The 25878-nt window shown below is 33.9% G+C and overlaps 1 protein-coding gene across 1 annotated transcript; it reads left to right on the forward strand.

Moving 5' to 3' along the window:
- Positions 1-4131: 4131 nt before the first annotated feature.
- On the forward strand, positions 4132-4956 carry LOC145566293 (protein FAR1-RELATED SEQUENCE 8-like). The gene has a single exon (XM_081625755.1). The coding sequence runs from the start codon at positions 4132-4134 to the stop codon at positions 4954-4956; it is 825 nt and encodes a 274-aa protein (XP_081481881.1).
- The last annotated feature ends 20922 nt before the right edge of the window (positions 4957-25878 follow it).

The following is a 25878-nucleotide window of genomic DNA, read 5'->3' on the forward strand; positions in this document are numbered from 1 at the left end:
ATCGAGTAATTCCCGATTGAATGAGTAATCCTGATCATTATTTAAAAAACTAAAAAAAATAAAAAAATAAAAGGCAGCCACATATGAAAGTTTGTGGGGTTTTTTTTTTTCTTTTTCCTTTTTTTTTTTTTTTTTTTTTTTGGTAGAATACCTTATGTCTCAAAATAATTAACACAGTCAACTTTGCACGATCCACTAGTTTGACTTTATCTTTATATAATTAAATAATATTGTAAATTATTTTAAAAGTTATATTATGAAATTTTATATAATTACATATTGAACATGTACAACATATTTTATGATAAAAATATGTTTTTATTATATTAGTTAAAAACTATCAAACCTAATACAAGAATAGTGAAAAAAAAGTCCAACATTCTAGTTATTCTGAGACGGAAGGAACAGTGAAAAGTACTTTATTACATCGGCATCTCTAATAGATTAATACAATGCATTCCCTCCGTGTTTTAATAAGTATTACACTTTAACCGGCACACAGTTTTAGGAAATTTAATTGACTTAATAAGAGGTAAATGGGTACTTTGAGTATTAGAAAAGTTTAAAACAAAGATAGTGGGGTTAATAGTTAAGTAATTGAAAAGTAATGAGTCTGAGGAAATAAATAAGTAATAAAAAAGTAGTAGTGGCTTTGGATGGGGACCGTGAAAGGAGAAAGATATAATATTAAAATGTACTTCCTCCGTATTTGAATAATTATAAAACTTTGGCAGACACATAATTTTAGCCAATTTAATTGACTTAAATAAAATAAGAGGTAAGTGAGGTAATTGAAGTATTAAAAAAATGTAAAAGAAAGATAGTAGAGTAAATAGTTTATTGTAAAATAATGATTGTGAGAGAAGAAATAAGTAATAAAAAAGTAATAGTGGGTTTGGGTGGAAACCACGAAAGGAGAAACATATAATATCAAAAATGTAGCTTTTTGCAAAAAAAAAAAAAAAAAAAAAAAAAAAAAAGGTGTAAGACTTATTAAAACACGACTGCATTTGGTACATGTAATAGTTATTAAAATATGGAGGAGTAGCTTTTTGCCCAAAAAAGAAAGTATAACACTTGTTCAAACGCAGCCGTATTTGATAAGCGGAACACTTATTAAAATAGGGAGGGAGTAGCTTAAATATAATTTAACTAGCTGACCCTCAAAACATGTCGAGGCTAGGTAGATTTATTCGCCACAAATTTGGGGTCTATTACGTCCAACCTAAAAAAAAAAAAAAATTGGACTTGGTAAACCTAACATTTCATTTTTAAGTACTCCATCTGAATTTTATTACTTGCTCTACTTTTCTTTTGCGACCGCATTTTATTACTTACTCAATTTCCTTTTAGAGAATCTTTCACAATGTTTTACTAATTTCTTCTTTCCTAAGGGAACCCCCAAACTATCATACTTTAATATTTTCATATTCTCTTTCCTCTCAACTATCATTCTTTGTTCTTCCACCAACCATACTTCTTTTACACGTAGTATATTATTACTTTCTATTATTTCTCCTAAAACTTCGCACATGGATAAATGAAACAAGTAATAAAATTCAGAGGGAGTAGAATTTTGGCCAGAAATAACAGGTTTTGGCATAATTTTTTTGACCTAGAGTTTGGCCTTAGGCTTGAAATGGGATAGATTTTTTTTTTCAAAGCCTGACTCGACCCATGATCTATCTCTAATTTAGATTTGCAAGTAAATTTCATTAAGGACATTAACAATATGGAAATCCTCATTATTAATGGTTTCCCTAGTTGGATTTGATTCAATGAACTTCAAGTCACGACAAAACCTTTACAATTTTACTAAATCTTACTTGGTTAGTTAATAATGGATATTAATGCTAATACTCGTCGGTCAACCTCAGGGTATTGTTGCTTTTTAGGGGACAATCTCATATCATGGTCTTCTAAGCGCCAACCTACTCTTTCTAAATCAAGTGCAGAGGTAGAATATCGAGGTGTAGCAAGTGTTGTTGTCGAGGCATGTTGGCTTCGTAATCTTCTTTTGGAGTTACTGTGTCCTCTACAGAAGACCAATATTGTTTATTGTGATAATGTCAGTGCTGTCTATTTATCCCATAACCCTGTACAACACCAACACACTTAGCATATCGAAATGGACATTTATTTCGTTCGAGAAAAGGTGGTGTTGGGGCATGTATGGGTCTTGCACGTTCCATCACGTTATCATTTTGCTGACATCTTCATGAAAGGCCTACCTCGACAACTATTTTTGGAGCTTAGATCCAGTCTCAGCGTACGTCCTCCTCCCGCTTTGACTGCGGGGGTGTGATAGAATATGATAAATATTCTAGATATTATTTTGTATATAAGGATATAGTTTGTTAATATTCTGTAATTATCTTGTGAGGTTTCCTAACGTGTTTAGGACTCACCTTTGAAACCCTATATATATTTGATCAATGGAATGTGCTCCAATCTGAGGAGTTTCACAAAATCTAACACTATGTTTACTTTAAGTAACACAATAGTATTAGGTTGGGATATACCCTGGGTTGATAGAATTTAAAAATAAAATTTATCTCTTGAATGTTTAATCTTAAGGCATATCATTGATAGATATATCATATAATATAAGATGGAGCCAAACCCAGGCAATCAGCCTGATTGGCAAAATTTTGTCAATCAGTCGTATTTGTGGGCCCTATAGTGTACCAAATATTGTTTTTATAATCACTTGTACTGCTCTTGCTAATTGACGGAAAATTGTCATTAATGTGGGCCATACAAACTCGCAAGTAATGTCGTTATATCTAAAGCAAACGGTTAATTTAATATTTCAATCCAAAATACGTTTTCCTAGGGTTTAGCCTGGGACGTCATTTTCATCCCAAATTGCCATCTTCATTCAGATTTACTGGCAGATCCTCGTGAGTTCGGAAGATGACATAGGAGAAGATTTATCGTGTTAACATAATTTTAATTGCTTACTCTTAATCCCACGTATTAGATTTCTATATTTGTAGTTAAATTAGGTTTGTTTCTACAGATTAGCGTTGCTTAGATTTGTTTTTGGGATGTCGAGGTTAGCTGATTTGCTTAAAGCAAGATTTTGTGTTTGTAATTTATAGTCAGTATTCATGATGTGTTACGTTCTTTGGGCACCAATTATGGAATTTTGTGATTGCAATAAATTGCGATTGTAATTTTTAGTCAGTATTCAGGTTACTTAAATTAAATTTTTTTTGTTCAATTAGAGTGTGTGGGTAAAGTAGCCAGTTCAGCATCATTTACGTTAGTTGATTACGATTCCCTTAATTCACAAAGCATCGTTCTATTCTAATCAGAAACTAGCAGATCAATTGAAAACTCATGAAAACTATGGTCTGATTAGTTGATCGTGGCAAATATATATTAAGCTTGATGCTGTTAGCTGCTGCTATTTTTTGGTTGTGCCAATTATGGGCTGATTAGTTTATTCTGATTTCTTGATTGTGCCTAAGCCATGGTATGATTAGTATAGTCTCAGTAGTTGATTTTGGCTATTTTCTGGTTAATTGATTATGCCAAACTTATGTTCATATTGATGTTGTTAGGTTGCTGTTAATGTTTAGTTTATTCTGATTTGTTCATTGTGCCTAAACCATGGTCTGAATAGTTGATTGTGCTAAGATTATACACAATTTTGAATAGTTCAATCACAGGTTTTGTAATAAAGATCAATACGCAATGGAAGAGAATAGTAATGGATCGAGTGAGATTGAGGAGGCAGGTCATGTAACCATCAGTGATCCCATGTCGGACTGTCTTGTTCCTGTTGTGGTTGGTGAGGTAGGGCCCTCTGAAGAGTGTGTTCCGAATACTTTGATAGATGTCTCCAATGAAGACCATAAAGATTGTGGAGACAATTGTGTCAACAAATAAGGTTGTTGTGTATGCAACCATTGAAAGTCCTAAAGTGGGTATGGTATTTAAATCATGGGAAGAGGTCGAGTCCTATTATAAACAGTATGCTAAACAAAAAGGATTTGGTGTGAATAGGTCTCAAGGATATATGTCTAAGAAGAATAAGGAGAGGCGGGGACTACTTGGAGGTGTGAATGTTGGGGTCATCCCGATACTAGGGCTAGGGGGGCAGCAAACAAGAGGGCTAAGTGTATGGATGTAAGTGGGACTGGTGGCACAGTGGATGGAGTCATTGGGGAGGATGAACTTTCTCGCGGTAAAAGGACATCTAAGAAATGTGAATGTGGTGCCATGATATATGCTAGTGTGAATGAAGAGGGCCTTTGGGTGTTGAGAAAGGTTTTTCTTGATCATGTCCACAAAGTTTCTCCCACCAAGTCCAAGTTAGTGAAGGAATATTGTATGAAGAAGTTAACGACCAATGTTAGAAAGAAGTTAATAAACTACTATGAAGAGGGTTTCCCAGTAACTCAGATTCATGGTTGCTTGGGTATGGACAAAACTGAAGAAATCATGCCTACAGTGAAGGATTTACAACACGAGGTCTACAAAGAGAGAAGGGCGCGTTTGAATATGGCAGGTGGTGATTGTGCTGCTATGATGGAGTACTTTGAAAAGATGCAAGCCGATAATTCTAATTTCTATCACACGCACCGCCGGGACGAGGATGGCCGTATGAAAGATGTGATGTGGGTGGATGCTCGTAGTAGGGTGGCTTTTGAGTACTTTGGAGATGTTGTGTGCATGGATGCCACTTATCTCACAAACGAGTACGAGCTTCCGTTTGTAAATATCGTTGGTGTGAATCATCATGGCCAATCTATATTTCTTGGGTGTGCTCTCGTGTCACATGAAGATACGGACACATATTGTTGGTTCATTCGTCAGTGGTTGGCTTGCATGCGCAACAACCCACCAACTGCAATCTTAATTGATCAAGCGGCTGCTATTCCTAAGGCACTTTCTATAGAGATGCCTACAACAGGGCACAGATGGTGCATCTTGTCTAATAGCTGATTTGGTGTAACCTTTTATTGTCTTTTAATATACTAACAACTCTTTTCATTTAGCACATATGGAGACCAATGCATCCCTAGCATTATACTTATTTTAAACACAATGTTTAGTATTTCGTTGTTATCCACATACTGACTTAAATATGTGTATGCAATATCTAAATTTTTTAGACTGATTATTTGCACCGTTTTCAGTAAAATGTAATTATTAGTCTGTTACTAATCACACGTGAATTTAACCTCTAGGCAGGTATGTCCCTGTTTATAATAGGTTATATACTACTAATTTATACTTGTATGAAGCGGTCAATTTACGTGCAATCTATGTTTATGCGTGTCCTGTTGTTAGAGTCTGCATACAAATTTGGTAATCCTGACCAACTCTCTATTGTTCTTTAAGGTGTATTTACTAACTTTGGGTCATTCATGGTTTTACTTTACGAGCAAGAACATCAGGGTACATAGGGGATCATTGAAAGATATCATATCACATGTGTAATAGGTGGTAACTCTCCAAAATAAGTTTAACAAACGCATTAAAACAATAACCTATGTATTAAAATGCATTTTTACAGTTGGTTTTCTTTACTGTATAAATTGTATTGTGTAATTGTGTTATGTACTTGGTTGCTGCTCAAGTAATGGGTGTGTATAATCTGTTATGTATATTGAACTCTTTATTTTGTTCTTTTTTGCTTTTAGTTACATGGACTTTAAAAGCCCATTGAAGACTCTCATCTATGAGAGTTTTACAAAGGAGGAATTCGAGAGGAGATGGAACTCTCTCTTGCTGAACACAACTTGGGGGAAAATGATTGGTTTTCTGATCTTTATGAGGAGAGGCATATGTGGGTCCTCGCCTTCATGAAAGAGCATTTCTGGGCGGGAATGAAAACAACTCAACGTGTGGAAAGCATTAATAGCTTCTTCGACGGTTTTGTCAATAGGAACACAAAGTTTCACGAGTCCCCTATGAAGTATAACAGGGCCATGACAAAGCGTGTTCGTGATGAAAATGATGTGGATGCAAGGTGTTCTAAGTACGAACGACGTCTTGTAAGTGGGTTTAAGGTGGAGAAGATGCTTCAAAAGATATACACAGACACAAAATTTCAAGAAATTCAAAAAAAGTGCTCAAGATTGATGTATGTTTACCCCAGGGACGAGCGCGTTCTGCAAGACAGTATTATCCAATATGTGTTGGAAGATCGGGTGTGGATTATTCCCGAGGGATCAAAGCAAGAAAAAAATAACCGATCGCCATAGGTTTTTATGTGTGACCTTCAACAAAGAAACTAAGGAAGTTACTTGTGATTGTGGGAAGTTCGAAACCTTTGGAATTTTGTGCAAGCACTGCATCTGTGTGTTAGATCAAAATCTGGTATTCGAGATCCCACAACAGTACGTACTTGACAGGTGGAGAAAGGACATTGTCAAAGGCACACAAGAGTAAAGGTGTCGTACTACGACCCTTCTGATACAATGGAAGTCAAACGCTTTAACAAAATGATGACCAAGTTTGAGTCTATATGTGAAGATGCTTCTATAGTTGATGATCCAACGGTAGATCTTGTAATGGAGAGGTTGACACAACTTTCCACTGAGGTTATACGGGCTAGGACTGCACTCCAGAGCAAGCAGAATGCACCACACCTGCCCAAAACCAGCATTCCTCCATCTGTGATCGATTCAAACACCGTTGTTGCTAATGTAACACCTCCATCAGTTATTAAACCTAACGCAATTGACTCCAATGCCAACAATGAACCTCTTATGGATCCTAAGACTAGGAAAAAATCACGTGGTCGTCCAAAGGGTACCAGGTACAAGTCTTTGGCGGAGACAGGATACATCAAAAAACCACACAATCAGAAAAATGGGGTTGAGGCTATTCCAAAAACAATTCAGCTAAATGAACCAGTTCCTCCTGCCCAAGAAAACGGTCAGTCTAGTCCTTAACTTACTTAAGCACACGTAAACTTCTTTGCATGAATCGTGTCATTTTGTGTGTGATTTTTGACTGACCCTTATGCCATTTCTGATGCTTTAATATGCTTTAATATACAGGTTAAGCGCAAATTAAATGTCTGCCAGGAACAGGTTGTTGATGAAACCCCAATCATTCCGGTTAACCTATACCATTCTATTCGTTACCTTGTCTTCCGAAAACCCGTGAATGACCACTCGGCTTTTAACAACACTAGTGTGCTAATTTTTCCCAGGTTAAGAAGGTCAAACGCAAACGTAATGTCAAAGCTAAGAACAAGGAGGCTGACATTCCTAATCACCCGGAATACAACGATATTAATGGTGCTGTCATTCCCGCCAATGATGAACTGCTTCGAACGAATTTGCGGCGTTGGTCTTCCCCATGTAACGATCTTTGATGTTGTTTCTTTTTGATGCCAATCTATTTCACAGTTGATTAGGATTATGTTCTGCTCTTAAGTACTATTCAAATCTGTATGTGGTAATATGTGGTTGTACCGGTTTATTGCGCTTTAAATCCCTATGTTACTTATGGTTATTTAACAATCGTGTGTAACACCTGCCTCAGACTTAATATCAGATGTGTTTTACTTTCTAGCTGTGTAGCGGAATCTGGTGCAAGTATTCTCTGATCTAGTTACGTGGATTTAATACAATTTCAACAGATTAATTCATTGCAGATCCATCCATCATTTTAGGATCTTTTAATATTTTGCTATGTGTCGCAATATTTCACTAACTCGGAGTATGTTTTACAGTGTTATATTTTGATACCTATGTTACTATTTACATTATTATCTGTTTAGATAATATTCAGTGCATTACAGAAACGATTCAATGAATTACACACTTGATCAAGGGGAGTGTCGCATTTAGATAATTAGTTACACTGACAAATACAAAGCACTTTGAGACATCACTATTCTGGGCATTTCATTCCTTACACCAAATCTTGAACCCTTGTTTTTAGTTGGACCAGTCTGTATTTAAATTTGGCCCAAAGAAAGATAGTAATGCACACATAAGATAATAACCTAGAACTCAAATTCACTTACAACTTTTGGGCATGTCAACCTTATAATTTTAGCCCAATTTTTAGATGCCATCTAAAATCCTCAATCAAAGTATTTTGCCACTAATTGCAACAAATGCAAATGCATCTTTTACCGAATACCAAACTTCCCTTACACAAAAATTATTATAAACTTAATTCAACTAACACATAAATTAAAAAGGGTTTTTCTAAGTTATGCCCGCAAACTTCTTCGGTTTCTAAGTTGTGTCCATACTTTTTCAAACGTCTAAGCTGTGCCCTCAACCTCACTAATTTTCATTAACAATAACCTTTGATGTTAACAATATCCTTTTTTTATTATTTTATTTTTTGATTTTTTAATTTTTTTTAAAGTGTTAAACCAATTAGAATGGGACACATGTTAAATTAATAACGCCACGACACCATTGTTGATAAAACTTAACTTTCGTTAACGGATATGGTTGTCAAAGGGTATTGTTGATAAAATATCGTGAGGTGGAGGGCACAACTTATAACTTTGAAAAAGCATTGGTATAGCTAAGAAACCGAAGAACTTGGGGGGCATAGCTTAGAAAAACCCAATTAAAAATCACAATTACATTACTAATATTAAGTGCCAATTTCATTACTAGATAGATTACATTAGACCCAATTTTCAGTACTATATAGATGACATTAGGCCTAATTTTCATTACTGATCTGCAGTACACTAAACGGTGCAAACCAACCCTAGAGTTGAAAACTAAATTGGGCCGGCCCTACTAATACAAACGACCTGGACTTAAACAAAATGGACTAGTGGGAAACACAACACATAATCTATCACAGTTCCCTACCTAGCCACGGTAACATGCTTAACTGCCCACTACTTAGTATAATACAGCAAAAGGTAGCAGCTATTAAATAGTAAATCCGACAGGACAACATACCAATCAAAATAAATCCACCCAGCAAACAACACTTTAATAAGGACTACTTAATTTAATCATTCAACACCATAGCCACTATCTCATCCCCATTCTCTATCTTTTCACTTCCAACGGTATCAATAGTAGACACAGACTTCCTTTCATGGATGAAAATCACCTTGCTTGGGTCCACACTGGCAGCCTCAGCCCATTTTTGAAACATACTAACCAAACGGGTGTCTAATGTGCCCGAGACCTTCACCTTGATTGGATCCCTTGAAACATCGGTAATGTAGAAAACCTTGAGTCTTGTGGTAAGGTTCAGCACACTCGGCTTCACAATAACAAACTTCATATTACAAATCCATAAAAAAGAATTGGGATGTACCATAATTAAAAAGAGTTACCAGTTCGAACTACACAACATTAAAAAATTTAAAAATAAATTCCAATACACATTAAAGCAGCCACAAGCATCCTACCATTATAACCAAAAAAATATATACTTATTTTAACACATTAATTAACACCAATTTAAATTTAACATAACTGTATTTACCTTGCCCATGACATAGATAACATCATCCGTTTTCAAGTTCACATCTTTAGGTTTGTGCCACCGCAGAATAGAACGGTCAGTTGACCACATCAGTAACCTATTATCGGATGGTGAAACATCAACTCTGTTTGCATAGTCGCAGTACATGGTGTCAAAGGTCTCGTTGCTGTGAATATTGTACAGGACACCAACATCTCCGGGACGGAGGCTCTTAACAACCACTGAGTAGTTAGTGTGCCCCTCCTCCGTGATCGGAGGATCTGCAACATCAAGGTCTATGTCAACAGGGACACTCATAAGATCTTCCGCAACAGGGATACTACTGAGATCTCCTGCAACAACAAGTACTTCCTCAGTGGACTTAAAGGCAAGAGACGGTGCAGCAAATGGCCCCATTGTTGGCATGACAAACGGCACTTTCTTTGATTCTGCAGCCACGTTACTTGGTGGGGCACAAAACGGCTATAGCTTGACATTGGGAACTGCTTGACTTTCATCAGCTCTGCTGCTAGAGCTCTCACCAAAATCTCCAACTGTTGGCTTCATGCAGAGGACCTCATTCTTGTAATCCGGGAATGTAATGGACGCCTTAGCATTCTTAATTAGTGTATTAATCAGCATTGACCTAGTTTTCTGGTACTTTTTAATAATTCTCTTAGATTTTTCATCGTCAAGGTTAAAGGGAGATGTTTTGTTTTTCGGTTTAGGGTTTGGTTGTTTTCTTTTTTGCTTGTTGGTTAAGGGTGATCTAAAGGTTTGATTGATTGAGAATGAGGTGGGATATTGGAACCACTCTTTGTCAGCTATCCTTTTATAGGCGCCAACTAAATTTTCCCTCCATTGATTCCAATAACGCGCCAAGTAACTATGGGTCTACTTAATTCTGTTGTTGTACACCAACTGGACCTTTTACATAAGACAAAAGAAACCAAGTCTGTGTTACAATATCTATCCCTAAAGGGCTGTAACATATTTAGAATACAAATTAATTGAAATTCGAGGTGAACCGATTTACAATTTTTGTGGTAAAACGTATTAATAAATTGTCTTTTTCACATCGAGATGCAACTGCATTTAAAATTAACACCCCAGTTTTACTTTTAAATCAAATACAATGTAACATAAAACATTTACACCTTCACGGACAAAAAATATCCTACACAATTAAATCTATTGGATCTGTGGTACCCCATGTTTCATTAATTAAGGCTATATCCATGTTACATAACTTCAACTGATACATTATTATCAAATTAACTATTATTTGACACGGCTATAAAAAAAAATCTTTGGTACAAGAATTGTTACATAGGGTTATACCTAGAACAATTTTTTAGGATCAACATAATATTAAAGGCCTTTACTAAATCTTTTTCGGTTGGTTGTTACCCATAATACTCTATTTCAAGAATAATGTACATCAAATTTGTAATTTGTTGATAATAATGATATACAACAATTTCAATTTCATTAAAAAAGAGAAATTAGGTTTCATATGGTACCAAAAATAGGGTTTACTCATTGGATACTTTGTATCCAATTCGCTTTTAAATGCTCGGTTCTGCCCATTGGAAATATAAACCCTAATAACAACTACATCATAAATTGTATTTCAAAGCGATAAACCTAACCTAGACTGAAGCCATGAACCTAACCTAGGATGAAGCCATAAACCTAACATATAGGAACACGCCATTGGTGATGCCCCTTGATCTATACGTTTAATAATGTTTACTTTGAATAATTATTTTAATAATCTTAAACTACTTTTTATTTTTGATTTTGTTGAACAACAAAATTTGGACCAAAAATGAATTTTAAATACATCTCCATGTCATACATTAAATACTTTTATGAAGAAATAACTAAACAACAATATTACATAGCATAGATGGTATGGATATTACTTCTTTAGTTATAGAAATGCTAATTTTGAAGACTATCATATAGTGTGTATGTAATATGTATTTTCAATACTTGTAAAGTATAATTGTATTAACTATGCAACATTAATGCATACATGATTATTAGCCTATATGGTTATACAATATCCTTTCTTCAAAGAATCCAGTGATTTACGTGGGATAATGAAGGGGCGCACTTGACGTGGAGACATTCTAAGGAACGTCTTGAAATTTATTATTTTTGATATATATGCTAGTGTAATCCGCCGTTGCACTATATACTCTCTCCATCCCCAAATGATAGTTCGTCCCTTATGGGAAAAAATCACGGGAATTAAGAAAATTAAATAAAAGTAGTAAAAGTACATTGAAAAGATAAATTTACATTGGGTATGTAAAATAGTACAGAGAGAGAGAGTAAGAAAAGTACATTGAGTACTATTTCGGAATGGGAAAGTTAACTTTGCACAAATACTGTTGCAATTCAAGGGAATTTTGTTTAAAAAATTCATACTAATGGTACTTGAAAAAAGCAAATGGGACTATCAATTTTGGACTACAAATAGGGCATAAGGGACTATCATTTAAGAACGGAGGGAATATTAAATTATAATACCAAATTCTTTTATTTCATAACCATGTTGAACAATACTTTTTTCCAGTTCATTTTAGTGTAATTATTGTATCTCTACTTATCATAGTAATCGAACTAAACATATAAAGTAGTAGATGATCCGAATAAACCTACCTACAAATTGTACTGATCTTATACGTTCAACTAGTTCACAAAACCATGTGTGAACAATGACTTTAGAATTAATCACCTGTAGTTGCTAGGTCTTGAATAGTAACAATATTCAACACTTACACAGCCAGCATAAGCGTTACTATCCCGAAATTCATATACATTTGACAAAATTAAAATAATACCAACACATATTTATTTTTATTCAATTACGGTTAATCAGCCAAACCAAGATACTGTTAACCAAAATTAATAAATCAATCTACACAGTGAATATGAAAGTCAATAATTAACTTTTTCATGAAAAAATTGGTGTAATATTAGTCCAAATATAAGGTCACATATTCATTCACGACAACAATGCGAAAAACTAAATGTAACAAAACATTAGCATCAGTATCGCTTCATAAAGTTATGTTAAATAAAATTGAATCAGTTATATTGTTTCCATCTAATTGTTTGCCAATTGGCAATCATAATATACTGAAACTGCATTTTCTTAATTATGAACATAAATTTTTTATAACCTACACCAAATTCACCTTTTTAAATTTTAATCTAATTGTTTACCAATCGGCAATCTTAATATACAGCAACAAATGAATCTAAGCACGTCCAATCTGCAGTTTGACAGAAATGATATCCTGTCCAATTATCAACACATCCCATAAGTCTAGAAAGTTGAAGCTATATCTTTTTAAATAATTATAGAAATGACAACACCATAGTATAGACTATTTTTGTAGATATGGAGTAAGGCTATGATAGCAGGTAATCTAGAAAACAAATCTTACCCTATATTGATGATAGGCATGCAGATTAATTTCCTTTTTTTAATTCCTCATTGAACCGGTTAGAAAAATTTAAAAATATGGATTACGTAATAGATTCGGTTAGGGGTTTCAAAAAATGGAAAACCAATTTACAAACCGAAATTCGACCCTGTACTTTAAGGCCAATTTTTTTTTATTGTACTATATTTACAGTGCAATTTACGAGCTCCACAGATCTTCAATTTAAGGTTTGTTTTTCTGAATTTTGCTTTTGATGTATTAGGTTTTTACTCATGCTTTTGATTATTGAAATTGTGGTGCTAGAATTTCGTTTTATCGGGATTGGATTCAATTATGTGTGCTTAATTAAGGCTTATTTGGATCCCTTTTCTGAAATTTGAAGCGAGCTTCTTTAGTTTTTCTTGGTAAAGAATGGCTGAATTGTGCGTGGTTGTGTTTTTGCGCAATTGGACTAATTTCCTAGCCTAATTTCCCACCAACACTACGAATTCACACTTACCCAGTTACCCACGATTTCACTACTGTTGGTGTGTTCTCTCTAGTTCCTCAATTTTTATTTTCTTTGTTTTTGCCGCTGCATACTACATTGCTACCCTCAAATTTTCAGTTCCAATTTACCCAAATTGAGTCCCTTTAATCCGATTCCAAATCCCAGTTCCTCCGAATTACTTAAAGAGTTCCCTTTAACCTAATAGACATTGAAGCAATTCCGCTTCTCCAGCAACATCGTTGATCGCGCTTCTTTTTTCCTTACCGGGTGTTTGCGGGCTTCGTTGATTGAAATAATCAATTGTGAGTATGTTTTTCCTTAAATTGTAGTTTGTTTTGTTGTTTTTCTTGGTTCCATAACAATTTTTATGTGGTTACTCCTGATTTAGGATATTCAGGTTTGAATTTGCTAATTATTTGTGGGTATGCTGGTAAATTAAGGTTTTTAATTTTCAATTTGAATTAGCTAGCTTGCATTTTTATAAATTGCATTTTATTCCATTCAATTTTGGGTATTTTATAAAATCGTTAATCTACATGGTATTCTGAATTTCTGATGTGTAGTATAAGCATTTCCATAGCATTTACGGTATAAAAGATTGTGCCTCCCATTTTATTTGATGGATCAGGCTCCCATTGTAATTTAACACTACATTTAATTATTCATTACAAATGAAAATTGTTGTAAAGTTTTGATTTTTCTTTGATGGCTAATGTAACTTAGTATGTTGACTAACAGTTAGATTAACAAGAAATGATTATTCTTATATTATCTTATAATCATTTTGGATTTATTTCTTACATAAATCTCCGGTATACTGAATTGAATCAGTCACATAAGTATAAACCCCATGTACTCAGTTGCATTATTTAGCGAACACTCGGCATAAAACCACTCAATTGCATTTTTTTTTGTGACCCTAATAAAGAAGCAGTAGTATGATGGAATTGCATAATATTCCATTAAGAACAGTAGCTTTAAAGAGTTGATTAGAAGAATTACATATAAAGGTTATAAAAGATTACAGAGAGATACTAGCCAAATAACTATAGAATATTATCCAAAGTTGGCAAGCTAAATTCATGGCAAATTAATCAAGATAATTACATATAGTAAAGCAATCAAATAGAGTTAGAGAGTTTATTAACGAGCCAAAAATTCTTGAATGATAATATCTTTGACTCAGTTATTATCATCCTTATCACCTTCTCGAATAATTTCTAGTGATCTGTCCATGAAATTTAAGGAGAAAAAGTGGGATTATTAGTGCAGTATGTACAAACTTGAGAAGAAAAGGTTCTTGGTTATTGAAGAAATTACCAATAGATATGCCTTATACTAACTAGATTGTTAATCTTGTTATTAAAATCTTAAAGCTAAGTGCATTTATATTTGAACTAAGGGTGCAGGGCAAAAATGAGTGAATAGTATTGCCACATTATAAGAATTTCCATAGCAATTACGGTATAAAAGATTGTGCCTCCCATTTTATTTGAATGACACCCTTTTGAACTAATTTATATCAACACATTGTACTACTCAAATTTTGATCCGATTAAAATTAAATTAGTATGAAAATTTATGCTTTAATAATTTAGAGCTCAGACCTATAAAGCACTCTATTATGTCGTAGCTATGCTACCAACCATTGCTAGTGGATGGAATAGCTTGTTATCACCTAATAATTTATAATAAATTAATAATCATATCAAACTTTAATATGTTGTTATTTAAAATAGATGGGATGCTTAAAAGAGTTGACAAAACACATGAAATTGGATAAGATGAATGTATTTGTATGTTAATACCTCAACACATGGTCTGCCTATAATTGTGTACTAAATAACATATATAATAAGAATAAATTACACATATAAGAAGACTATATTACATATGTGTGTCGTATGATTAACAATGTCGTTTAATAGTTAGGATCATGGACAAATTGATCGAAAATGGATGTATGTGAGATTAAAAGGTCGACTATATAACATTTGTTTGTGTGATTGAGTTGGAGGATGAGAATAATTGGCCGGCATTAATCAAATGATTAATGTGGTATGGCATAATGTGAATTGAAACAGGTTTATTTTGAAGCCATACCCTATTGGAGGGAATTCTTCAATTTACAAAGGAGACTCTGTCGAAATTTTTACTAATATTTGCTTACAAAGATTATTTTACTATAAGTGTTGCATTTTTTATTTTAACTTTTTTTTAAAAAAAAAATGTTTTAGTTTTTTAATTTTAAACATTTGAGATCATAGTTACTAATGTATCTTAATGCAGGGAGAATATATGGAAAAACTTTAGGAATATAAGAACAAAGGAATTGAGATAAACCCCGACAAAGTCTACTTGGAGGTTGTAGGTGGGCAAAAGAAAATAAAAGTCTATGGTTAGGGAGTTCTTCACAAATGTACTACAAGAGCGATTCTACTTCTCAACTTACTACATCGTCATCCACTCCTTCCATAATTTCTCAACTAAGCTCTCAAGTTGAAGGATTAAAGAAGATGGCGGAAGAAAACCATAACAAGGAAGAATAAAGCAAATAGCAGTAGAGAGGTTAAAATATGCTAAGGAATTTGTAGAAAATCACGAGATCGAAAAAGCTACATGGAAGAAGGAAAAATTAGCTATGGGAGGTGATTTTTGAAACAATAAGTCATATGGGTTTGACTATTGTTTTTTAAAACACTCATACAAAATTGATGATATTTTGGATATTTGAATAAAATTAACATTTTGGTTATTTGAATTTATGCGTGGGTACCTTTTTTGTTTTGTGATTAATATTGGTCGTCGCTTAATTATGGTCTCAAATATTGATAGTTAGTTGCAAATATTTAGCGACTGCAAATTTGATTTAGAGACTAATTGGTTAGTTGCAAAATCATTAGTCTTAGTAGTCGCTAATCTTTCACAAATAATTAGTTTTGTAGTCGCAAAAATTTGGTCTCGTATGTAGTTGCTAATCCGTCGCAAAAAACATTAGTCTCAATAGTCGCAAATCCGTCACAATGAAACTAGTCTCCGTAGTCGCAAAAGTTTAGTCTTGTAGTCGCAAAAGTTTGGTCTTGCAGTCGCTAATCCGTCGCAAAAGTAGTCTTAAAGCATTGATCACTTTAGTTGCTAATCCGTCGCAAATATATTACGACGGACAATAATTTAGTTGCTAAAATTTGAAAGTTAGTCGCTAAAAGGTAGTTGCAAAGGCGTTGCAAATCTGTCGCTAAATTTGCGACTGTTCAAAAATTACTCGCAAAAATGGATTTGCGACGAGGTCTTTGGCAACAAACCAAAGTAGTTGCAAATCCGTCGCAAATCCATTTTTGCGACGGATTTGCGACTACTTTGGCTGTCGCTAATTACCCTTTTTCTTGTAGTGCTAATAGTTGTAAATAAGTGTGCTCCTTAGCAAAACCTATTAAAACATTAATCAAAACAATAGTTTGACAAGTTGGATTTTGTTTACAATTTCGTTTTCTTAACTAGTATGAGCACCGCTACTGGCTTACTCATTTCGAAAATCAAACCAATACTATCTTCGAATACCCCTAACACCCAGTACCTTTATTTTAGATGAAGTTGGTCAATTAGAATTGCTATACACTATATTCAACTATTGTGTATCTAGGGCGGCTACTACAATAATGTTACCTATATCCAAGCACGTCTACTCCAATGTATGACACTATTAGTTCCCGTAAAATTATCAACACATCCTATAACTCTAAGAATATGCACCTATATCAAATATCATATTTGTAGAAATGACAACACAATAGTATAGATTGTTCTTTTAATGATGGACTCACCCCTTGACCGCAATCAATCCAACATAAAATCTTATCATAAAATCTTAATGGTTACCCAGTACCTCTCTTTAGGGTTATCCTTTATGTATTCGTACGCCTCTTAAAAAAATACAACAAATTTTAAGGCCATGATGATCAATTAGCAAATCCCACCCTATAATCATATAAATTTTTAAGAATTAAAATTAGCCGTGACAACATCTCTTGCTTATTATTCATTATTTTTTAATAATATGTACACTGAACATTATTATTTTATATTAAACACACTTTTACATTAAATAATCGGAGATAATTTATATCGATTTCATCTATGTTGATAAATTTATCAACCCCTATTTAAGTTGCTAAGTAGGCTGTTGTATTCTAAACTAAAAATACAACAAAATTCTATAATAATGGGTATGGCCTAGATACAGTAATGTGACATCTTCCTTAAATTCTATAAATTTTTGTTTTATACGGGGGTAATATTAATATCGAGAGTTTTTATTTCGGAATAAATTCATTTTCACATTGAGTACAATTTTTTATGCAATTTACTTATCGACTGCAATGGAAGTTGTAGTGATGCATTTACTTTAGTTTAGTAGCCCCATATACCCCAAATTTTAGCAGGTTCAAAAATATTTTGGACTAGGTTGGTGGAATTTTGATTTATCGTTTGCGTTTGGTCGCTTAGGATATTTTTGTAACACTTATGATAATGAAGGTTATTTTCGCTTGGGAAAAATTACTAATTATGTGTGGTTTGGTACATGAATAAGCAACCGTGTTTGATCAATGGAGATGGCCTATATTCGAAAGGCAAATATTGGAAAACAATTACAATGGGTGGATTTTTTATTTTTTATTTTTTTTAATGCCATATTGAATAGTCCTCCTATCAAGTATTTTCGTTAAAATTATTAAGTTACGATATGAGACATAATTCATAGCCAAATAATTTACTATTGTTACGACAAAATATGGAGAAAGATTAAAGAACATTTCGGATAACTGAGTACAAAAAACTTTTACAATCTACGAGTACTTGTTAGAAGACAACGACAAATTACACACGCTTAAGGACAAATACTACTTTATACTTGAAGACACCTAATTGTGTCTCCCCAAAAACCAAACCAAAAACCAAACCCAGTGATAAGTACCTTTCACGTCACTTGATTATCGAACGAGGTGAAAGTGTGAAAAGTCTTGTGATGCGGTGGTTTTAATAAAATAACTCTTCTTTCTGTTTTCAAAAAATGAACTTTATTTATGGAAAATGTCCAGTCCAATTTAGTTTGGTCCATGATAAGGGTCCAATAATGGTGTAGTTGGATTGGGCTCGAAAAGAGCTTTCCAACGATATATTATGAGCCCGATTCCGATGAATAATGAGGAAGTTATGGCTAAAATACTAAATTGGGCTTGAAATGGTTTTATGGCCCAATGATCTAGTGGAGGGCCCATTGCTTAATATTACTAAAGTTATTAGGATTGATTTTAATCTTCTGGAATAATCTAGAAGGTTATTTTGTGTTCTAATGAGATTAGGAATACTAATTATATCTTTTATGAAAATAAAGAATTCTATTTGGATTAAAACAAGTGTTTTAAAAGAGATTAAATATGATTTTCAAAGATAAGTACGGACGTTGTTAATCGAATTTAATTAGATTAAGGATTCCGTACGAGTTTTTAGAAAACGCGTGAATCAGAGCGGAACGACAAAGCTGGCGTTGAACGACAAGCATGTATGTCGCATCGTGCTGGATTTTGTCGTTCTGCGATAGAGGCTGTTTTACTCCTAATAGGATTCGGTCTTTTTCTGATTGTTTCCGGGCTATTTTCTCTATAAATAGGGTCGTATTTTCCCGTTTTTATTCATTCACAATCATCAACAATGATCTTTCTCTTCTCTTTCTTAAGCTAGAAGCTTATTCTTTCTCCCTCTTTCTAAGCCTTCCCTTTTCAAATACAATACCGCATTCACGAGTTCTAGACACACCTAGCCAAGTCCGAAGTTGCCTTCACCCTAGACGTGAAAGGTCGATAATTTCTGAGGGTTTGGTCCCAATTCCTTATTTCAATTATTTGAATTAATTGTTTGATTTAATATTTTTCTTGAAGTTACTAACGAGTGTATTATGTTATTAGAAAGAGATACGAGGCATCGAAGTAAGTAATTTAATTGCTTAATTATTCTTTTGATATAGAAATCATGCTTAGATTATTCCTAGTATCATGTTAGGATATTATTTATTTCTTTCTAGTATCATGATTAGGTTTCTTCCTATTTCTTTTATCATGTTAGTATCATGTTAGGGATAATGCTTTCATTTTTAATGTTTAGTGATATGCTCAGATTTGTTATTAATTATGTTAGTATCATGCCTAGGATATTGCTATTATTATTATGCTTTGATGAGATTGGGATTATTAGTTTGATGATGATTGTTATTATTATGTTGCTTGATATTATATTATTGTTATTGCTTGATCACGCCCTCTCTTGCAGGTTTAAAGGGAATTTGTATTTGTAATCACGCTTAATAAGATAATTAATGATCTTGTTTAGGCTAATGTGATTTTAATTCAAGTGATCGCCAATAATAGATTTGTTTGTGCATTAATATTCAACATAGATTAAACAGGTTTAGGATTAATATATTGATTGTATGTTAGTCAGAAAGCGCACATGAATATGAGAAGAATAAAGTAGAGGCCTATTCTTAGGGTAGGTTCAATCTCTTTTAGGTTGGATTTGTACCTTCATCCCCGAATATCCAGTTATGGTTCCAGACCACTATGGAGTTAGCGATCTCATGGATCGTGAAGAGGTGTAACCTTCACCCTGTGAACGGTTTACAAGTTCCTAAAACTTGTTGGCGACTCTTCTGCTCTAGCTTTCTTCCCTTTAGACGCCACCGTACTTAAGTGTATGATCACAATGGGGCTCAAGTGTGGGATGCTTGAAATATTCGTTCGATCCCTACAATACTTTAGAGGGGAAAATAAGCACCAATAGAACTGCTCCACAATACAACAATTAAACCATTCTTCATACACGTCTTCCTCTCCTTCTCCGACCGTCATGATAACCCTTCAAATATAAAACACGATTAAGTTTAGCTAATATAAGATCAGTGAATCTAAGTTTTGGTCAATCAATTATGTGCTTGTTTAATTCGGCTATTACTGTGAAACACAACCTATCCAAATTAATATGATTTTTAATAATATGATACGTGTGGAAAATTATCCTACAATAAGATTTGAATAAATAAATGAGTTTTAAATTGTACTACAACACGAGGTTAAACCAACCTCACCTGAACCATCAAGTCCATGACTCTTTCCTATCCAGTGCCCACGTAAAGGTCGCAACAGCAAACCAACTCACTTCTCCATAGCAATGCTGCTCCACCTGATTGGCATTCTATTGCCGAATGTGCAAATGAGAACTTCCCGGGGAGTTTGTTAACAATCTCGCTTATATTTGGGACAGTATTCCTGGTCTCAAGCAGGATAACAATTGAGGTCCTATGAAGTTCATAAACTGCTTTAAATAGTCTAGTGAAAGACTGTCTAGCAACACCCCGCACGTTCCAACAAACTAAAATAGTGCCTGGTGGTACGGGTGAAATATGGGCTACCTGTGGAATATAGTTTTTACTATACGGGTCAACAACAACGGTGAGGTGGGCTGGAGTAACTCCGGCTAGCTGCCTATATATTTGGATATGGAGAACGCTATGAAAGGTGGGAAGCCTTACAACTTGGAAACCATCAGTGTATGAAGCCATTGAGAGTTTCAGTGTTTCAGTTTCCTTGGTGATGGTATACGGAACCTGATCTAGGTCCATGGCCGGCTCTGGATCAACAAGGTGCATTATATAGGAAGGAATTAACAAGTGGTCAGTAAGAGGGAGGTCATTCAGAACGTGCCACCTTAGTAACTCCTTAAAATTAGAATGTACATTTAACGAGTCAAAAATGCTTGGAAGATGGGCAGGAACTAATCGACCGCCTTTAACGGGCTTCATTTTTCAGGTTCACAGCCGGTTCGAAATTGGTTTTGGGGTGAAAGGTTATATTCCATAACTCTTCCCTACTGACCCTTTCTGTCTTGAGGTTGGTTTGTTTGTAGTACACAATTAAGTTGAAATCCATTTCTGGGACTTGACTATTTTGAGGGGCTGTGTAGAAGGATATAGTTGGGTTTCCAATAGAATCTCTTTCAAGTTTCCCCATGGAGTTGACTAAGAGTTGGGCAGGGATGAGTTGAGATTGAGATGGGGTGAGATGTGCCAATTTTGTGTATTCACTTAAATGTTGTGTGTTCCTTTTAAAAAGCAATGGGTGGAACATGTGGACTAATAGCTGGATGACAAGTACCGTGTATTATTTAATTTGAAGACAATGTCATAATAAAAATTATATAGTTTTTATCTTGACCAAGTCAATATGTGATAAGTGATAATAATCAAACTTAAACAATGATTTACACTGTTTAACTTCTATTCTGCAACCAACACTTTTTAACTCATTGCATTAGTTTCACTTCAGTTCAGTTCAGTTTAATTTATTTTAGTTCTAATAAGTACAGTTTAGTTCAGTTTTGTTTAGTGCAGTTCATTTAAATTCAGTTAAGTTCAGTTTAGCTCCTAATTTCTTCTTTCATAAAATATTCAATTCAATTCAATTCGTTTCAGTTCAGTTCAGTTCAAATATAATAAGTTTATGTGTAATGATATTGCTAATGATTTTTAGCCAAATTGTATACCTTTAAACTTCTTTCATAAAATATTTAATAAGTTTAGCTCCTAATTTCTTCTTTCATAAAATATTTAAGTCAATGAGAACTGGCCCTTAATTATCCATATGCAAATAAATTTTTTTATTTCGTTACCCTTATAATTCTTTTGTAGGTTGACCTATTGTAAATTTTATTAAGTAATTCATATTAAAACATAATTCATAATGCCAACACTTTTAAGGTTGAGAGTTCCTTACGTAGAGTTATGTGATCCATCAACTATTAAAAATAAATAAAAAGAAATTATAAATGGAACATATTCAATACGGGTTTACATTTTTTAAACTCCTAAAATAGTGTATGGGGACTAACATAATGAAACGATTTGTCATGTAGTATAATTAAATTTCTTTTCGCTCTAATCAGTCCAGTTCATATGAATTCTTGTTTACAGACACATGGCCAATCACATGGCCAACCTCTTACAGTCGGAGACCTAATTCGTCTATGTTCTCATCAGATTATTTTTATTTCACTTCAGTTAAGTACAGTTCAGCTCTATTAAGTTCATTTCAATTTAGTTTAGTTCAGTTCAATTCACTACAATTCAACGTCAATTATTGTTAAGTTCAGTGCATTTCAGTTCGTACAGCTATAATAAGTTTAGTGCAACTTAATTCAATTATTTTAATATAAGTTCAGCTCATTTCAGTCAATGACAACAACCTTTCATCAGGATACACTGTTGTAATCATTGGTGGTGTAAATGAATGAAGCCAACCGAAAAATATTCTAAGTAAGTTTGAAGCATAGTTGACGCTCTTTAATCTACGGTTTATAAGATATAGAACTTGAGGTTTACCAAATTCCCAGTCTTGTATAATAAATACGCTTATACAACAAAAACAATATCTATTATAATTTGTGACCACGGATCAAATCTATAAACTTATTTGAGGTGTAAATGAATTAAGCCAAGTGTAAACAATTCTAAGTATCAAGCATAGTTGAAGCTCATTAATCTTCGGTTTATAAGAAAAACAATATGAGGTTTACCAAAATTCCCAATCTTGTATAATATATAAGCTTATACAACAAAAACAATATCTATTAAATATCGCAACCAACTCGTTTATTTATAAAATGCCCACGAATCAAATCTATTAAACTTATTAGGATGTATCATAATTACATAAGCGAGAAGAGATTGTAACAATTATTCTCAAACCTCGTTCAAACAATAAGGGATAACACTTACATTCACCTTTTCCACTCAATGGAGAACAAAAGCAACGTTTTGAAAAACAACTCATTTTATTAATGGAAACATTAACACTTAAAGGAGGAAAAATTAATGCCCTATAGGGTAACTAAAACTAAAACAAAATAAAATATATGCTAACTAATAATTGAATCTACACCAATATCCTTTATCCGCTCCGCATAAGTAAATAAAGCGTACAGTTAAATGTAGTTACACAACTGTTAACCGACCCAACAACCATTTGAATTAATATTATTACTGAAATTAAATTGATTTTCGAGGATTATTATTCCATCCGAAGCTAGGGTTACTCACCTACGTATATAGTACAATCCATTCAGTAGCCGTCAGTATAATCCCATCCGAAGCTAGGGTTACTTAGAAATTGCATCCATTTACATGACCGAAGCTAGGGTTACTGCAGGTAGGGCAGTTCTTAGTTATAGGTTTTGGTGCTGCTTTTAGCAACGACAAAAAAACATATATTCACATATTTATTTTTTATTACATATAATATATACTTTTAAAGTAGACAACACAGATAGTACCGCCTTCCCCCCTACCCCACAACATGTTGTGTTAGTAGCACACGATCAAAACACATACTTCAAATACTACTGTTTTTTATTAAGGCAACATAAGTACCCTTCAGTAGTACCTCTTCTCATTTTAAATATTAATCTAAGTAGGAAGAAAAACATAGATAATCCTACCATCTCATGTGGTATAAAGTAGTAAATAGCACTAATAGTTGTGGCTTTAAATAACATTATTACTCGAAATGGTGTTTGCTTTAATTACAGTTGAAGCTAAAGAAAAAATAATCAATAATCTATGACCAACCTTGGAATAATAACGAAAACCCTAAAAATATTCATTTTTTAATCAATAACAACAAGCACATAAAAGACAATCGGAATTAAGTAATTCTATTTATATTAATATTGCTATTTATTTTAATGGTTACGTTCATAATATATACACACTTTTTAACGTTATTACCCTTTAATGATATTGTATTTTTTGTTTTCGGATAATTATAACAATTATGGATTCCATATAATTTAATAAGTATTTGATCATAATTTCATATTAATTTTAATTCACAAGTAAGTTGAAGTTACAATTATACTTAATGTGTTGCACGTACACCTTTACGACATACCATATACTGTTAGGGACTGTATAAATATGTACAGTAGTCAAATTTTAATTAATATTTTCCCGCTAAAGTTACACCTCCTCATTGTCTTATAGTAGAAGCTGTTTGCCAGAAGTCTTGTATATTAATATCCGTTATTAGGCGAACTTGGGCTACATAATTTCCCTTTTCCTTTTCCTTGCAAACACTCTTGTAGCCCTTCCCCAATCCATTTATTGTAAAAACCCTTAGAAACCCTGAACTCAACAAACATGAGTAACCACGGTCCTCCCCTACTTTACTGGCAATCCTCCCCACAAAGAATCGGTGACACTCAACGCCTTCCTGGTGTTCAAATGCACCCAAAACAGCCAGTTTTTTACTTAAACCCGTTCATTCCATACCTAAGCCCTGAATTTGACTTTAATCACGTCCGTTATTACAAGCACTCACTAGAAGCGTCTGGAGAACAAGGTCATGTTATAAGTGACCAAGATATCCACAACGAGATAGCTGCTGAAGTGGATGTCAGGAAGGCTTATCCTAGCCTTGTTAGGGTGATGAATCTTCCCAATGGTAAAATACGACCAGCCTATGTCCCTCTTTTGAGTGACCTGAATGGGTACTTGCACAAGGGTGTAAGTGCTTTCGCCAATTGGTTGTATAAGAATCATGACTTTGAGGAAGGGGAGCTTATTCCAAAGAATCTTGTTCCTATAGTTGACCTAAAGCCTTCTTTTAAAGCTGAAAGAAACCCAATTTACACTCTACCTACAACCGAGAGGCATATATTTTTCGTTGCCAAAACTAAATCGCTACATGTGATGAAGGTCCTAACGAAGGTGACCGCAATTCAGGTTAATGTGTACTCCTGTGTCACGGAGAAGAGTGGGATACAGTACTTCTGCCTATCTGTATGTGGTGATTACTTAATTGATGACCCAGGCCGTGCTGTTTTTCTTCAGAGGGGTCACGTGGTATTTTGGCATGGAAGGGATATCCATAAGGATTCATTCAAGGATAGTTTCAGAGAAATCTATGAAAGATACAACCCTTTCATCGTTGTTATAACTAAAGCAAGGCTAAGATTGTATCAAGCCCATGATGTCATGAAAAATGTTTACGGCAACTACCAGATGCAGCTCAGTGGGAATTGTGGGGTTGGTGGAGTTGTTGTTTTATGGAACAAGGTTGCTGAACCAGATATAAAGACTAGGTTGGCTTCAATGAACTCCCTCAATCTTGTTTTATTCATTATAATTAATACATTTAATAGATGCACAATTTGTTTAAATAATTATTTTTATTGACATTTAAATTGTTTCATCGCAGCCGTGACCGGATGTCAAGCCCCCGACTCCACCTTCAAATCATCATTCCGAGTCAAGCAACGACTACGACTACATAGGACAATGGATATTCGACTCAGGCTTGGATGATGACCCCTCCATCCACGACGAGGGCTGGTGTTAAGCTGCCATACCGATGTAATCAAATGTGTTTCAGTGTGTTTCCTTCTATCAAGTAA

This window comes from Chenopodium album, chromosome 11, assembly GCF_948465745.1.
Source record: "Chenopodium album chromosome 11, dcCheAlbu1.1, whole genome shotgun sequence".
Taxonomy (NCBI): Eukaryota; Viridiplantae; Streptophyta; class Magnoliopsida; order Caryophyllales; family Amaranthaceae; genus Chenopodium; species Chenopodium album.